Source organism: Ranitomeya variabilis, chromosome 2 (genome assembly GCF_051348905.1).
Source record: "Ranitomeya variabilis isolate aRanVar5 chromosome 2, aRanVar5.hap1, whole genome shotgun sequence".
Classification (NCBI taxonomy): domain Eukaryota; kingdom Metazoa; phylum Chordata; class Amphibia; order Anura; family Dendrobatidae; genus Ranitomeya; species Ranitomeya variabilis.
In genome coordinates, this window is record NC_135233.1 from 29803778 (window position 1) to 29820784 (window position 17007).

The 17007-nt window shown below is 44.3% G+C and overlaps 1 protein-coding gene across 3 annotated transcripts; it reads right to left on the bottom strand.

Moving 5' to 3' along the window:
- Nucleotides 1–5127: 5127 nt before the first annotated feature.
- On the bottom strand, nt 5128–15009 carry FAM177B (family with sequence similarity 177 member B). 3 transcript variants are annotated; one of them, XM_077282218.1, is made up of 5 exons: nt 14757–15009; nt 12468–12611; nt 8054–8117; nt 6628–6725; nt 5128–6255 (listed from the first exon to the last, which is right to left on the bottom strand). In XM_077282218.1, exons 1-5 carry the CDS (start codon nt 14778–14780, stop codon nt 6085–6087), a joined length of 501 nt encoding a protein of 166 aa, XP_077138333.1. In that variant the 5' UTR covers nt 14781–15009; the 3' UTR covers nt 5128–6084. The 3 variants fall into 3 exon arrangements, with proteins under 3 accessions (XP_077138333.1, XP_077138334.1, XP_077138332.1); XM_077282219.1 differs by having other exon boundaries at nt 8054–8114; nt 14757–15008; XM_077282217.1 differs by having other exon boundaries at nt 5132–6255; nt 8054–8120; nt 14757–14913.
- Nucleotides 15010–17007: the final 1998 nt, after the last annotated feature.

A 17007-nucleotide genomic window follows, 5' to 3' on the forward strand; every position in this document is an offset into this window, starting at 1 on the left:
TGACCGCTTTTCTAAGATGGTTCATTTGGTACCCTTGCCTAAGTTGCCTTCCTCTTCTGAGTTGGTCCCTTTATTTTTTCAGAACGTGGTTCGTTTGCATGGGATTCCGGAGAATATCGTTTCTGACAGGGGATCCCAGTTTGTGTCTAGATTTTGGCGGACGTTTTGTGCTAAGATGGGCATTGATTTGTCTTTCTCGTCTGCATTCCATCCTCAGACAAATGGCCAGACGGAGCGAACTAATCAGACCTTGGAAACTTATTTAAGGTGTTTTGTTTCTGCTGATCAAGATGACTGGGTTGCCTTTTTGCCTCTGGCCGAATTTGCCCTTAATAATCGGGCTAGTTCTGCTACTTTGGTCTCTCCTTTCTTTTGTAATTCGGGGTTTCATCCTCGTTTTTCCTCTGGTCAGGTGGAGCCTTCGGATTGTCCTGGAGTGGACGTGGTGGTGGACAGGCTACATCAGATTTGGAATCAGGTGGTGGACAATTTGAAGTTGTCTCAGGAGAAGACTCAGCAGTTTGCTAATCGCCGTCGCCGCGTGGGTCCCCGACTTCTTGTTGGGGACTTGGTGTGGTTGTCTTCTCGTTTTGTCCCTATGAAGGTCTCTTCTCCTAAGTTCAAGCCTCGGTTCATCGGTCCTTATAAGATCTTGGAGATTCTTAACCCTGTATCTTTTCGTTTGGATCTCCCAGCATCGTTTGCTATTCATAATGTGTTCCATCGGTCGTTATTGCGGAGGTATGAGGTGCCCGTTGTTCCTTCGGTTGAGCCTCCTGCTCCGGTGCTGGTGGAGGGAGAATTGGAGTATGTTGTTGAGAAGATCTTGGATTCTCGTGTTTCCAGACGTAAACTCCAGTATTTGGTTAAGTGGAAGGGTTATGGTCAGGAGGATAATTCCTGGGTGGTCGCCTCTGATGTTCATGCGACTGATTTGGTCCGCGCCTTCCATAGAGCTCATCCTGATCGCCCTGGGGGTTCTCGTGAGGGTTCGGTGACCCCTCCTCAAGGGGGGGGGTACTGTTGTGGATTCTGTTTTTGGGCTCCCTCTGGTGGTTACGGCTGGTACTGGGTGACTTTGGTGGGTTGCGGTCTCTGCTTTCCACCTGTCCATCAGAGGCTGGGTGTTTCCTATTTAACCTGGCTTTTTTGTCATTCCCTTGCCGGCTATCAATGTACTCAGATGTGCTCAGTTTGGTTCCTGACTACCTGCTCCCAGATCTCTCAGGATAAGCTAAGTTCTGTTTTTTAGTTGTTTGGTTTTTTGTCCAGCTTGCTAATTATGACTCTATGCTAGCTGGTAGCTCTAGTGGGCTGAGGTTCTCCCCATGTGCCATGAGTTGGCACATGGGTTCTTGTAATCTCAGGATGGTTTTTGATTAGGGTTTTTTGCTGACCGCTCAGACCCCTTTTGTATCATTCTGCTTTCTAGTTATAGCGGGCCTCATTTTGCTAAATCTATTTTCATCTCTATGTGCGTGCCTTCCTCTCATTTCACCGTCAATACATGTGGGGGGCAACTATACCTTTTGGGGTTCATTCCTCTGGAGGCAAGCTAGGTCTTTATTTCCTCTGCAGTGCTAGTTAGCTCTTAGGCTGGCGCGTGGCGTCTAGAATCAACGTAGGCACGCTCCCTGGCTATTTCTAGTTGTGTTTGTCAGGAGTAGGGCAGCGGTCAGCCCAGGTTCCATCACCCTAGAGCTCGTCTGTTATTTATGTTATTTTGCTTGTCCAGTGCGATCCCCAGCCATTGGGATCCATGACAGAGAACCAGGAGAGAGCAATGTCCTTAATGCCTAGTGACTGAAGCCTGGACCCTAGAGAGTAGGAGAGGGTGGTCAACAGTGTCGAAAGCTGCAGAAAGGTCGAGAAGAGTGACCAGAGAGTGGTCACCATTACATTTTGCTGTCAGAAGGTTATTGGTCACCTTGATGAGTGCAGTTTTTGTCGTATGTAGGGGGAAACCGGACTGTGAAGGGTCTAGGAGGGAATGAGTGAAGAGGTAACAGGTAGGGCGGGAGTAGACCAGGCGCTCCAATAGTTTACAGATGAAGGGGAGATTGGAGACCGGCAGGGCCGGCGTCAGCACCCGGCTTACCCGGGCAAGTGCCGGGGCCCTGACGAGACAGGGGGGCCCACTCACACAGTCATAGATCCATCTGGCCACTTTAACCCTTTCTACCCTTTCAATTTGAGCTGGCACAAGCATCTTCTCACTGTCAGTGCAGGGCCAGGCACGTAGGGGTTAAGGACACAGCCAGCGTGACATTGTGGGCGGAGAGAGCACTTCTCTGCTCAGTGCTGAACTTATCAGGCACAGGCAGATTCCGGAGGAGACGGAGTTCCTACCAGCACCTGAGTGAGTGCAATGCAATGCTATATCGCTGTATGTTCTGACAGTGTGGGTGATATGGGGCGGCCATGGGCTGGGCGGCTGCAGCTGATATATATATATATATAGTACAGCAGCCGCCCAGCCCAGGCCCCCAGCACAGCCTGTATAGATAGTGTATATAATATATATACAGGACACATGCTGGGGGCCTGGGCTGGGCGGCTGTTGAAGTACATACACTGCACAGTACCTCTCCCCTGTATTTATACACTGCACAGTACCGCTCCTCCTGTATATATACACTGCACAGTACCACTCCTCCTGTCCTGTATATATACACTGCACAGTACCACTCCTCCTGTATATATACACTGCACAGTACCACTCCTGTATATATACACCGCACAGTACCTCTCCCCTGTATATATACACACTGCACAGTACCTCTCCCCTGTATATATACCGCACAGTACCACTCCTGTATATATACACTGCACAGTACCACTCCCCTCTATATATACACTGCACAGTACCGCTCCTCCTGTATATATACACTGCACAGTACCACTCCTCCTGTATATATACACTGTACAGTACCGCTCCTCCTGTATATATACACTGCACAGTACCACTCCTCCTGTATATATACACTGCACAGTACCACTCCCCTCTATATATACACTGCACAGTACCACTCCTCCTGTATATATACACCGCACAGTACCTCTCCTCCTGTATATATACACTGTACAGTACCGCTCCTCCTGTATATATACACTGCACAGTACCGCTCCTCCTGCCCTGTATATATACACTGCAGAATTTACAATTGCTATCACTCATGTAAGAAGTGAAATCTGGCATTGTACTATACCTATATTTCTCTGCTGTATCTGGGCATCATGAATCGTGGTATGTGTTAAAGGGGGGGGGGGGGGCCCACTGAGACTCTTTCGCCCGGGGCCCTCAAAAACCTGGAGCCGGCCCTGGAGACCGGTCTTTAGTTATTTGTGCAGGATGGGTCGAGGGTGGGTTTCTTTAGTAATGGGGTAATGATAGAGTATTTGAAGGAGGAGGATGGGGTCGGTAGTGCATGTAGTCAGACGAGAAGAAGAGATGGGGTCGAATGTGGAGAGTGAGCCAGGGGAGATGCAGGGAGGGATGGGAGTCACTGCACTTGGTGTCTGGGAGCGGATTTCCTGACGGATATTATCTATTTTCTCTATAAAGTGGGAGGCCAGGTCATCAGCACAAATGTCTGTGATAGGGGCTTGTGCTTTTGGCCTGGTGAGGGAGTAAAAGGTGTCAAAAAGGTTCTTGGGATTGTTGGATAGTGAGGAGACCAGGGTGGTGTAGTAGGTCTGGTGAGGTGAAGGGCAGAGTTATAGGTTTTTAACATAAATTTGAAGTGTATGAAGTCTTCTGGTGTGCGAGTTTTCCTCTATATGCGTTCAGCACACCTGGAGCATCGCTGGAGAAATCGAGTTTGCGATGTGAGCTAGGGCTGTTTTATTCTGTGTTTGGAGGTTCTGAGGGTGAGGGGAGCTACTTGGTCTAGGGTGCTTCTAAGAGTGTCATTGAAGTAATGTACAGCCAGATCAGGACAGGGAAAAGAAGAGGTTGGGGACAGTGATGAGTGTAAGGAGTCTGAAAGTGTGTGAGGGTTAATAGCATGTAGATTTCTGAATGTGTGGTAGGTAGGAGAGTGCTGGGGTGGGCGAGGAATTGTGAGTGTGAAGGAGAGAATGTTGTGGTCAGAGAAGGGAAGCGGTGAGTTATCTAGGTAGGATATTGAACAGAGCTGGACAAAGACCAGGTCAAGGATGTTACCGTTTTGTGTGTTTCAGAGGTTGAGAGCTGTGAGAGGCCGAGAGAAGTGGTTAGTGATAGAAGCTGGGATGCAGATGTGGAGGTGAGGCTGTTAATGGGGATGTTGAAGTCTCCCAGGGTAAGAGTTGGTAATTCTGAGGACATGAAGTGTGGCAGCCAGGCTGAGAAGTGGTCCAGGAAGTGGGTGGATGAGCCTGGGGGCCGGTATATGACCCTCTCTGAGGGAGAGGGGACGAAAGAGCCTGATGGTGTGGACCTCAAAAGAAGGGAATGAAAGTGATGGAGCTGGAAGGATGACCTGGAAAGTGCATTGTGGGGGCAGGAGCATGCCGACTCCACCACCATGTCTTTTTGTGGGTCTCGGGGAATGTGAGAATTGTAAGCCATCATGGGAAATGGCAGCAGGAGAGACAGTGTCAGAATCCTGAATCCAGGTTTCAGTGAGGGCCAGCAGATTAAGAGAGTTTTTCAGAAAGTAATTGTGTAAGAAAAGGAAGCTTGTTACATACATAGTTACATAGTTATTAAGGTTGAAGGAAGACTTTAAGTCCATCTAGTTCAACCCATAGCCTAGCATGCCCTAACATGTTGATCCAGGGGAAGGCAAAAAAAACCCATGTGGTAAGAGTAAGCTCCATCATGGGGAAAAAAATTCCTTCCCGACCCCACATACGGCAATCAGACTAGTTCCCTGGATCAACGCCTTATCAAGGAATCTAATATATATACCCTGTAATATTATACTTTTCCAGAAAGGTATTCAGCCCCCTCTTAAATTTAAGTAATGACTCACTCATTACAACATCATACGGCAGAGAGTTCCATAGTCTCACTGCTCTTACAGTAAAGAATCCGCGTCTGTTATGCTTAAACCTTTTTTCCTCCAGACGTAGAGGATGCCCCCTTGTCCCTGTCACCAGTCTATGATTAAAAAGATCAGCAGAAAGGTCTTTGTACTGTCCCCTCATATATTTATACATTAACATAAGATCACCCCTTAGTCTTTGTTTTTCCAAACTAAATAGCCCCAAGTGTAATAACCTATCTTGGTATGGCAGACCCCCCAGTCCTCTAATAACCTTGGATAGACCGTGGATTCCAAAGGGCACAATTAAAAGAAGGAGATGAAGGAGTGCAAATAATATTAGTAAGATTATTAAGGTTTCGATGTGAGGTAGGGTAGGGGTTGAGGTTGGGGGATGGTGGACCAGGGTTGGGGGAGATTGTCCCCTGAAATCAGTAGGAGTAGGAAGATAAAGAGCAAATAGTTTTTGGATGAATATTATTTAACACCAATTTTTAAGAAAATTCAGCTTGACCTTTATTAAATTATTAAAATGCTTATAAATTAACAACTTGTATAAAACATAAACATTAACTAGTTTTATTCTGACTTATCGAGGCAATAAAACCCAGTGCACTATTCGTGCAAGAGTCAATATCGGTTTGCAAAGTATCATCCCTGCGTCGTTGAAGAGGTCGTCTTAAGAAAGATAGCCACAGTCTCTATGTCCTATGTGGACATCATCAGAGGGACTGTTGGGCTGTCAGCCAGAGAGGGAAACCAGTTTGTGTCTATGCTGTGTCGTGGTGAAGTAATCCAAGCCATGTATGACTTGTGCAACCTCAAAAAATGTAGGAAGTAGAGCTGTGACCAAATAAGGTTAAAAAAACACAAAAAACTGTAATTAACTCTAATTAAACATACGGTGCTCCAGTGAGCCATCAATACCTTCTCTTATACTATGGCACACCACTTCTTGCCTTTCCATCTTTTCCTCAAAATGTATGGATTAATTGGGAAACTCATCGGCTCGTGTGTTCATGGAGCAGCTCTTCTCTTCAGAAAGTTAACAGTTGGAGATTGCAGATAGATTAAATTGTCTGATTGGAGATTGCAGATAGATTTAATTGTCTGATTAAGGGATCTCCGAGTCCAGCCGATACTTATCCCCCAATTCTGTGTGAGTGTCCTGAATGGTTCCATAGTCCATGCTCTGCATCTGTAAGTGATGTCCTTCATTTGAGGCATTTTTGTCTTCTGTTTTTTTCACGTTTTCACCTTCATTTTCATCATCAAAATCACTGTCCTGTAAAATTAATGAAGTTTTATCAATAATGTTGTAGTATTTTGTTTCTCTTTTGATATCACAAATGATTACTTTAAAAGGGTTTTCCCAAAAATCTACATCACCTATCGACAACATAGGTCCAACAGCTGGAGTACAGAGATCGGTAATCTCCACCAGAGAATGAATGAAACAGCAGCGCACATGAGCGACTTGCTCTCCATTCACACAGGAGAGTCAGTAGACCAAGTTCTCGCGACTGGTGGGGGTTGCCCCAGCTGTTGGACTTCCCCATGATCTGCCGCTTATCAGCTCTCTATGGTGAATGACGGATAAATTTAGATTTTTGGACAACCTCTGGTATGCAGATTTCTCTTGAATTTATATTCTTACCTCTTCTTGTGCTTTGTGGTATTCATCAATGGCGTACTGATATTTCGAAACATTAAGACCAAAAAGTGCTGCCAACTGTCCACCGAGGTAGTCACAAGCTGAAATGAGGAGTTAGAATACTCTGGAAAAGCATTCATAAAAATGCACTTTAATAAATGTATGTTATGTCAGCTGAATTTCTTAGAATAAGTGTGTACATGGGTAGAAACACTATTTCTGGCCATGACTTTTATTTGCCATTTTCACCAGCTTTCACCTTCTGCATAGTAGCACTAATTTTCACTTGCCTCTGAGCTAGTGGGTGCAGACAACCTGCTATGATGTCCCCCATGCACAGCACACACAGACATGAGGGGTTCCTGCTCTCCTGTCTCTATGTAGCACATGTTCAGAAAGAGCAGCAGCGCAGGGGACGTTATACAGCAGTGCTGAGCAGTGTATCTGTGAATCCAACTCGAGTGAAATTGAAATCTTATTTGAAAGCAGTAGTGCAATCTGTCTGTTTCTCCCTGTCTATTCTATCACTTTTCTCCACTTGTCTCCATAGGCTCCAATAGGCTGCTGTAATCTGATCACTCACTGAGCTTGATAAAGACTGATTTTAGCAGTTTTTCAGAGTGAATGATGAGTTCAGGAGGGAGGAGAGGTCGCTCATTTCTATCAACTCTTACCACTTCCTTATGGCAGTACTGTGAACTTGTGTGATCTTATACCTTTGTATGATTATCACTTCTGGTTCTTTGGCTTCATCAGCCAGCTGATCGCTTTGGAGCCGCGAGTCCGGACCCCAACTGATGTGATATTATTGACCTATCCTAATTATAAGTCACTAATATTAAATTCCCGGAAAACATTTTATAATAAGCAAACTAGGATTCAGGCTAATTTCAGATTTTTTTCCATCTGTTAAAAATGTGTGCAAGGTACATTCCTATGTTGTAGGTTTTTACAATGGAGTCCAATGGATGTTTTGTGCCGCTTATGTTGTCCATCATACAAAGGACTCCATAGTAAAAAGAAAAAAATCTTTCTTTGGAAGAAGCATTAGTTTTGATGAGAAGCTGATCTCAAAGACCTCTCCGTGATCAGTTCCAATCTGGCTTGGAACAAAAAGTCACGAATTTCCTTGTAGTGCCGCCAGATGGAAAACCAAGGATTAGATATTTCTCATTGAAATCCTTAGAATGTAAGGACATGGTTTCTCTTCCAAAGGAAGATACTTTCTTTGTAGCTTTGGTTTAGTAGTGGGACGTTATGATGTTAGTTGCTGGGTAGGCCTGGTCTAATTAGAATTTAAAATGATTTATTTGTCTATAATCTACCCTTGTTTTTGCTTACTGGGTCATTTTCCACTGGTTGGGAAATATCATATCTTACTGACAACACTTATACCAGAAACATCACAGAATTACCTGTAATAACTTACTGAAAAAAGCGCTTGTTGCTATTCGAAGAATCCAAAATTGCACGTAAGTTCTCCAGCTCATCTGCTTCTGCCAAAAAGCACATCAAAGAGTCAAGAAAGTCTAAGAGCAAGCTGTGAATGCTACGGGCAATGACTTAGTTTAGGTCACATTAAATAAAAAATATTCCCCTCTGCAACCAGTGATTGGCTAAGTGGCATTTCTCATACTTTTCTGATTTGTGTTTTATTGAACCAAGTAGATGCTTCACCAAATACTTTTAGCCTTGGGGACAAGACCAAGTGTCTGATAATTGCAAGTCTAGCATTTTCTGGACCAGTACCTATCTCCAGAACATCACTCTCAACTGGGGAAAAGTTGCTTTGAATAGAGATCTAGCCACTAGTGCTGGGATAAGACTGGGGCTGCATGCCTCGCGGCTATTCGACAGCCACAACACATGCAGGGATATTGGAAAGTTAAATGAAAAGCCTGGGTGAGGAGTAGAATAGATGTGAAAATGTCAACAAGAATAGGTTGATTGCCCTGATAGATATACTAAACACATACACCGGCCAGACTTTGTATAGAGGGGACCATAAAGGAAACCGAACTGTTTATGTTTAGTCATAAATCATGCCGATGTAATATATTGTCACAAAAGCAAAAATGCAGCTAATGGGAACTGCAGTAGAGTCAAGTCACAAGCCTCAGTAATAAGGAAGTGTCTGTCAGAGAATATGTAAGTAACAAGGCTGGGTTTACACAGGGTGGGCCATTTATATGGATACACCTAAATAAAATGAGAGTGGTTGGAGATATCAACTTTCTGTTTGTGGCACATTAGTATATGAGAGGGGGAAAACTTTTCAAGATGGATGGTGACCATGGCAGCCATTTTACTGTTGGCCACTTTGGATCCAACTTTATTTTTTTGAATGGGAAGAGGGTCATGTGGCACATTAAAATAATTGAGAATTTCACAAGACCTTGGCGGCCATTGAACTGGCCCACAATGACCAATCCATTTTTCAGGAAACTGTTCATATAGGAATGCTTGGACCTGACACCTAAGATGGTGCACCACCACATTATGGGTGTCAGGTCCAAGCATTCCTACATGAACAGTTTCCTGGAAAGTGGATTGGTCATCGTGGGCCAGTTCAATGGCCACCAAGGTCTCCCGATCTGACCCTTTAGACTTTTATCTTTGGGGTCATCTGAAGGCAATTATCTATGATGTGAAGATGCGAGATGTGCAGCATCTGAAACAATGGATACCGGAAGCCTGTGCTATCATTTCTTCTGTGGTGTTGCTAACTGTGTGTCAAGAGTGAGAAAAGAGGGTTGCATTGACCATCCAACGCAATGGCCAGCACTTTGAACACATTTCATAAGTGTCATAAACTCGTAAATAACTCAAGAAGAATAAAGTTACGTTAAAACCAACAACCATTGTTTTTCTTGTGAAATTCACAATAAGTTTGATGTGTCACATGACCTTCCCATTGAAAATAATAAAGTTGGATCCAAAATGGCCGACTTCAAAATGGCCACCATGGTCACCACCCATCTTGAAAAGTTTTCCCCCTCCCATATACTAATGTGCCACAAACAGGAAGTTGATATCGCCAACCATTCCCATTTTATTTACAGTGCCTTGCGAAAGTATTCCGCCCGTTGGAAATTTTCCACCTTTCCCCACATATCATGCTTCAAACATAAAGATACCAAATGTAAATTTTTGGTGAAGAATCAACAACAAGTGGAATGAAATTTATTGGTTATTTTAAATTTTTGTAGAAATTCAAAAGCTGAATAGTGGGGCGTGCAATATTTTTCGGCCCCTTTAACTTAATACTTTGTTGCGCCACCTTTTGCTGCGATTACAGCTGCAAGTCGCTTGGGGTATGTCTATCAGTTTTGTAAATCGAGAGACTGAAATTCTTGGCCATTCTTCCTTGGCAAACGGCTCGAGCTCGGTAAGGTTTGATGGAGATCGTTTCTGAACAGCAGTTTTCAGCTCTTTCCACAGATTCTCGATTGGATTGAGGTCTGGACTTTGACTTGGCCATTCTAACACCTGGATACGTTTATTTGTGAACCATTCCATTGTAGATTTTGCTTTATGTTTGGGATCATTGTCTTGTTGGAAGACAAATCTCCATCCCAGTCTCAGGTCTTTTGCAGACTCCAACAGGTTTTCTTCAAGAATGGTCCTGTATTTGGCTCCACCCATCTTCCCATCAATTTTAACCATCTTCCCTGTCCGTGCTGAAGAAAAGCAGGCCCAAACCATGATGCTGCCACCGCCATGTTTGACAGTGGGGATGGTGTGTTCAGGGTGATGAGCTGTGTTGCCTTTACGCCAAACATATGGTTTGGCATTGTTGCCAAAAAGTTCGATTTTGGTTTCATCTGACCAGAGCACCTTCTACCACATGTTTGGTGTGCCTTCCAGGTGGCTTATTTCAAACTTTAAACAACACTTTTTATGGATTGTTGTCCTATGGACAGACTGTCCCACCTCAGCTGTAGATTTCTGCAGTTCATCCAGAGTGATCATGGCCTCTTGGCTGCATCTCTGATCAGTCTTCTCCTTGTTTGAGATGAAAGTTTAGAGGGACGGCCGGGTCTTGGTATATTTGCAGTGGTATGATACTCTTTCCATTTCAATATGATCGCTTGCACAGTGCTCCTTGGGATGTTTCAAGTTTTGGAATCATTTTGTATCCAAATCCAGCTTTAAACTTCTCCACAACAGTATTACGGACCTGCCTGTTGTGTTCCTTGGTCTTCATGATGCTGTCTGTGCTTCAAACAGAACACTGAGACTATCTCAGAGCAGGTGCATTTATACGGAGACTTGATTACACACAAGTGGATTATATTTATCATCATTAGGCATTTAGGACAACATTGGATCATTCAGAGATCCACAATGAACTTCTGGAGTGAGTTTGCTGCACTGAAAGTAAAGGGGCCGAATAATATTGCACGCCCCACTTTTCAGTTTTTGAACTTCTACAAAAATTTAAAATAACCAATAAATTTCTTTCAACTTCACAATTGTGTTCCACTTGTTGTTGATTCTTCACAAAAAATTAACATTTGGTATCTTTAGTTTGAAGCATGATATGTGGGAAAAGGTTGAAAAAGTTCCAGAGACCTGAATACTTTCGCAAGGCACTGTAGGTGTATCCATATAAATGGCCCACCCTGTAGATTAAGGTGTCCCTAGATGTAGGATGTGTAGAACTGTAGATCCCATCTGTGCAATGTACAAAGTAACTCCCTTGTTACCGGCACAACCATGTGAATATGAAAAGCCCTGCTATGCATAGAGCACGCAGGGAAAAGAAAATGCAACAAACAAATACTACACTCATGAGGTCCAGTTAATGCTTGTTGCACCCACCCCACCAGCTGAACCTCATATGTATAGTATATCCTACATTTTTACTTTTGGGACAATACCGTATTTTTCGAACTAGAAAACACGCTTTTCCCCAAAAAAAAACAATTTGAGAAAAAATTGGGGGATGCGTCTTATAGTCCAAATCCCAGCTTACCAGGGGGTTGCGGAGTTGGTGCAATCTCCACGCTACCTACTTTGCTCTGGCTCATCACCATCCTCTGGAATATCCCATCCTCCCACCCAGGACCCGCAGCATTACTCAACTTCTGCCATCGGCTTCCTGAGGAAGGTACAATTCCTCCTGTGACCCTGCTCCACCGCTGCCAGGCCCACAAATAAGATACCTTAAATCCGGACTATAAGATGGACCACCATCTTATAAAAAATTTTTTTTTCTTATTTTCCACCCCAAAATCTATTATATCCTAAAAATAGATACATTATCGTGACTTATTATATACTTACCTTATATGTTTGTTGTTTACTGCTACAATTATTTTTCTACATGTGTTTTTTTACTAGATTTATATATTTATCTCTGATGTGTGTGCACCGTTCTTCCGCAGTTCCACCATAATGCCAACCAGGTATCTAATAAAGGTTTTTTACTTGATAATAGCGGCACGATTTATGACTTAACAGTTTGGCTTTTCTTTATTAGGTTTTTATATTAGAAAGTTGCAGAACTTCTCTTCACAATTTATCTCCAGTGAGTAATGCTGCCGAGTTTAACTCCAGAAGTTACGGCCTCAAGGCACTGATGTGCTGCAGTTTTTTTTCACCAGAGATCTGTATGTGAAAAATCCACTCTATATAAAGTAAAAATAAAGTGGATTTTGCAAATTTTTTTTTTTTTTTTCAATTGTGTATTTTGATTTTTTGGAAATTTCCTAAAAGTGATGGCAACCGAAAATCATACATGTCCTGCAGAACATTGGAGAAGGGACTTGTGTCATTGTGTGGTCAGAGACGTGACCAATGTCGCTTTTAATAATTAGCTTCAAGGTGGAAATCCATACCGTGTCCACGTTACAAAAGTCAACCCTCTGGTGGTCTTCTTCATCCTCTTCTTCTGTACTGTACTCCTCCATGGTTTCTCCAGTTGCGAAGTGGATTATCTTTCTGGGGACCTTCTTCTCCACGTCACCGAGCTCAACTTCTCCCTGGAGAGACGATGGACGTGTGAAGAAACGTTACATGACCCTCATACGTAAAGTCTATTGCACTGGAAAACTGGAGACGTTAACATTCAGCCTGAGATGTGAGATCTGTGTCCTTCTCCTGTGTATTATATTCCATCTGCTCCCCGCACCTCAGAGCTGGAGTCAATGGCCGGATGGGAATGTTCGGTGTAACTCATCCGCCCGCCCCGGGGATAACAAATACTCATTGAGTAACCAAACAGGACGAACAATCAGAGATCAGATATCGGGAAATTTTATCTCGAGAGTCCAGGACTTAACCCTCAGTATATTAAGTAGTCACATCGGACCCTTGATTACAGACCAGAGCTTCTAGAGGAGCATAAGGACTTGTCCATCCGCATTTGGGAACGAAAAATAGCGGATTTTCAGTATCAGAAAAGTCAATGAGATTTCAAAAAACCTTAAATGGGAGCATGAAAATTTAGTTATGGATGCACGCACATTTATTTTCCAGCATGTGTGAACATACCTTTAAAGGGCACCTGTCACCCCCAAAATGGCTGGTGAGGTAAGCTCACCGGCATCAGGGGCTTATATACAGCATTCTGTAATGCTGTAGATAAGCCGCTGATGTTACCTAAAAGAGGAGAAAAAGACGTTAGATTACACTCACCCAGGGGCGGTCCCGCTGCGGTCAGGTCGGATGGGTGTATTCGGTCCGCTCCGGCACCTCCCATCTTCGTTCCATGACGTCCTCTTCGGGTCTTTACGCCACGGCTCCGGCGCAGGCGTACTTTGTCTGCCCTGTTGAGGGCAGAGCAAAGTACTGCAGTGCGCAGGCGCCGGGCCTCTCTGACCTTTCCGGCGGCTGCGCACTGCAGTACTTTGCTCTGCGGACCGAATACACCCATCCGACCGGACCGCAGCGGGACCGCCCCTGGGTGAGTATAATCTAACGTCTTTTTCTCCTCTTTTAGGTAACATCGGCGGCTTATCTACAGCATTACAGAATGCTGTAGATAAGCCCCTGATGCCAGTGAGCTTACCTCACCAGCCATTTTGGGGGTGACAGGTTCCCTTTAAGGGAGGGATAAAAATCATTTTTGTAGTTTAGTTTCATTAAACATTTTGCATCATTTTTTATAGGCTTTTTGTTCAACTTTAAAGAGGTCTGGTCATAAATCAGCTTAGAGCTCAGAAAAAGACACATAAGGGTATGTTTCCACTGTCAGGATGGCCGGCGGTATCGCCGCAGCGGCGAAGCCGCTCGGCGCTAAGCCCCGCCCCCTTTCTGGGACGCGATCATGCCGGATGTGTTAACTCTTCACATCCGGGATGATCGCTCTGTCCCATAGCGCCCTGTGATATGCCTTGCGGGGACGCTGCGTCCCCGCAAAGTGTACGGACATGCTGCGATCTGAAAAGACGCGCAGCATGTCCGGAGTCGCAGGGAAGACTGATGCGGGTTTCCACGCATAGTGGAGACGGGATTTCATAAAATCCCCTCCACTATGCTGGAACATCTGGACGCTGCTTGTTTGACGCTGCAGCTCTGCGCAGCGTCAAACAAGCAGCGTTTCCTGACCGTGGAAACATACCCTAAGAGAGTTAAACTTTTCCATGTTGGACTCTCAGAATGAGCTCACTGACTGGTTCTCAGTTAACCCATTATGCAGCCACCAACGGAGACAGTAGAAAGTAAACTGGGAAATTTTTAATGAAACCCAGTTACAAAAAGTAATTTTTTTAGCCCAAAATTCTTTTGTTTACTTCCGAAAACAAAATTGTCCCTAAAGGAAGACAACGACATGAAGATTGCAGTGTCGCTTTGTGACAGAGCATCTACTTCCTAAGATCACATGTGAAATGAAATTTCACCTTTCCAGATGCAATTATTCATTGCTGCACTACTTATCACCATGAACTTATTACATGAAATTTGGTGGGGCGTATGTTTACGAGATTATATTGCGAGACAATTATGTGCGATCATTCGTCTAGAAGTCTTTGTGATAGAGTGAGGAAGAGGCAGCAATTCCCAAAGAATCTCCTACTATCCCACGTGATGTCGGTACCATCCTAATAATATAGACATGTGGTGCACATAAAATGTCCCGTGACGCTACATACATGTAAAATACCAGGGAGGCCGGTGTAACTCACCAGAACTGTGTCCCCGTCTGCCATGTCCTCTGCCACCTTCTCTCCAGAAAACAAGAATATCTAGAGTTACAAGTCACATAGTTCCTGTGCCGTCCTCCCGGGGGTGGGAAGAGGCAGGACGGAATATTGTCAGGACAAGGCTGGTAAATACAAGACATTGAGAGAAGTTTAGTGGAGACTGACAGATTGCAGACTTTAACTGTTTGCTTTTAAAGGGCCAGAACCGCTGGGTCGATACGGAGGTGTGAACTGCAAGTGAAAAATGGGCATCCGCAAACAAGTTGCCTTTTTTCTCTCTTTGTATACCTATGAGGACCAATGGATATCATAAAGAGCGTAGGTATTCCTGGGATAGTTTTATCCTCCACATTTCCCCTCGAACTTTTCTGACCTTCCATTTTACATCCATAAACGTATGTATTTGGTCCCTCTGCAGCTATAATAGCTCCCGCTTTAAGGATTTCTAGGTTTTGGAGCTGACTTTTTTAAATTTTTGTCCATTCACCCAGAAGAGCATTTGTGAGGTCAGACGCTGATGTTGTGGAGAGGCCGGGATCACAATCTCCATTATTAGGGTATGTGCACACGTCAGGATTTCTTGCAGAAATTTCCTGAAGAAAACCGGAAATTTTCTGCAAGAAATCCGCATTTTTTTTTTGCGTTTTTTTCCCGTTTTTTTTTTTAGCATTTTGCAAGCGAAATTAGCTTGCAGAATGCTAGCGTTTTCCAAGCGATCTGTAGCATCGCTTGTAAAACTGACTGACAGGTTGGTCACACTTGTCAAACATAGTGTTTGACAAGTGTGACCAACTTTTTACTATAGATGCAGCCTATGCAGCATCAATAGTAAAAAGATATCTTGTTAAAAAAAATAAAAAAAATAAAAAAATGGTTATACTCACCTGCAGACAGCCGATCTCCTCAGCGGCGTCCGTTCCTATAGATGGTGTGTGCAGGACCTTCGATGACGTTGCGGTCACGTGACCGCGACATCATCGCAGGTCCTTCACACACACCATCTATAGGAACGGAAGCGGCAGCGTGCACCGATGAGAGGCGGGAAGACTCCGGGGCCATCAGAGGGTGAGTATATGACTATTTTTTATTTTAATTCTTTGTTTTTTACCATTTTTATGGTGCCCAGTCCGTGGAGGAGAGTCTCCTCTCCTCCACCCTGGGTACCAACCGCACATGGTCCGCTTACTTCCCGCATGATGGGCACAGCCACATGTGGAAAGTAAGCAGATCAATGCATTCCTAGGTGTGCGGAATCCCCGCAATTCTGCATTTAATGAACATGTTGCTTTTTTTTCCGTGATGCGATTTTTTCGCGGAAAAAAATGCAACATTTGCACAAGAAATGCAGAATACACTGAAAATAATGGGAGGCATATGTAAGCGTTTTTTTCGCGTTTTTATCACGTTTTTATAGAGAAAAAACGCAAAAAAAACGCAAAAAATACTGAATGTGTGCACATGGCCTTAGTGTTGGCTCTGTGCTGCCGCTCATGTTCTTCTCCCATGTCTGTATGGAGCTTGTGCCCTGGGCAAAGTCATGGGGAACAGAAAAGGGCGAACTCCAAACTGTTCCCACAAAGCTGAAGATACAATTGTCCACAATGTCTTGTGCTGAAGAATTAAGATTTCCCTTCACTGGAACCATCCTCCTCCACCATATGTACTGGGGGCACAATGCAGTCAGGGGGTATCGTCCTTCTGGGATCACCAAACCCAGACTCCTCCATCAGACGCAGATAGAGAAGAGTGATCCATCATTGCACAGAACACGTCTCCTCCAGAGTGCAATGGTGGCAGCTTTACACTACTGCATCCGATGCTCGGTATTGTGCTTGGTGATGTAAGGCTGCATTCATCTACTCAACTATGAAGTTACTGCGCTTTCATCCGCTTCGCAATAATATCACACAGGTGAAGGAGGAAGATTCAGGAGGAAGAAATGTCATGAATGAACTTATTACCCCGGTGGGTCCTACAGGACCGCGCTGGTATCAGTGAGTTCTGCACCCCCGACTGCTCTGTCACATGGTTGTAAAATCAGACAACATGTTGAGGGCCGGAGGTTATACACCGGGGGCGAGGGGCCGATGTTGTACATCAGGAAGGGGAGGGAGCGGCAGAGGGAATGCAGGAAATAACAGAATTCAGTAATTGAGACTTGTACACTTTTCTCCATATTGTGTACTATTCATTACTTATTGTTGGGTTTTCGGGGGCTGCATAGTGACTCCGT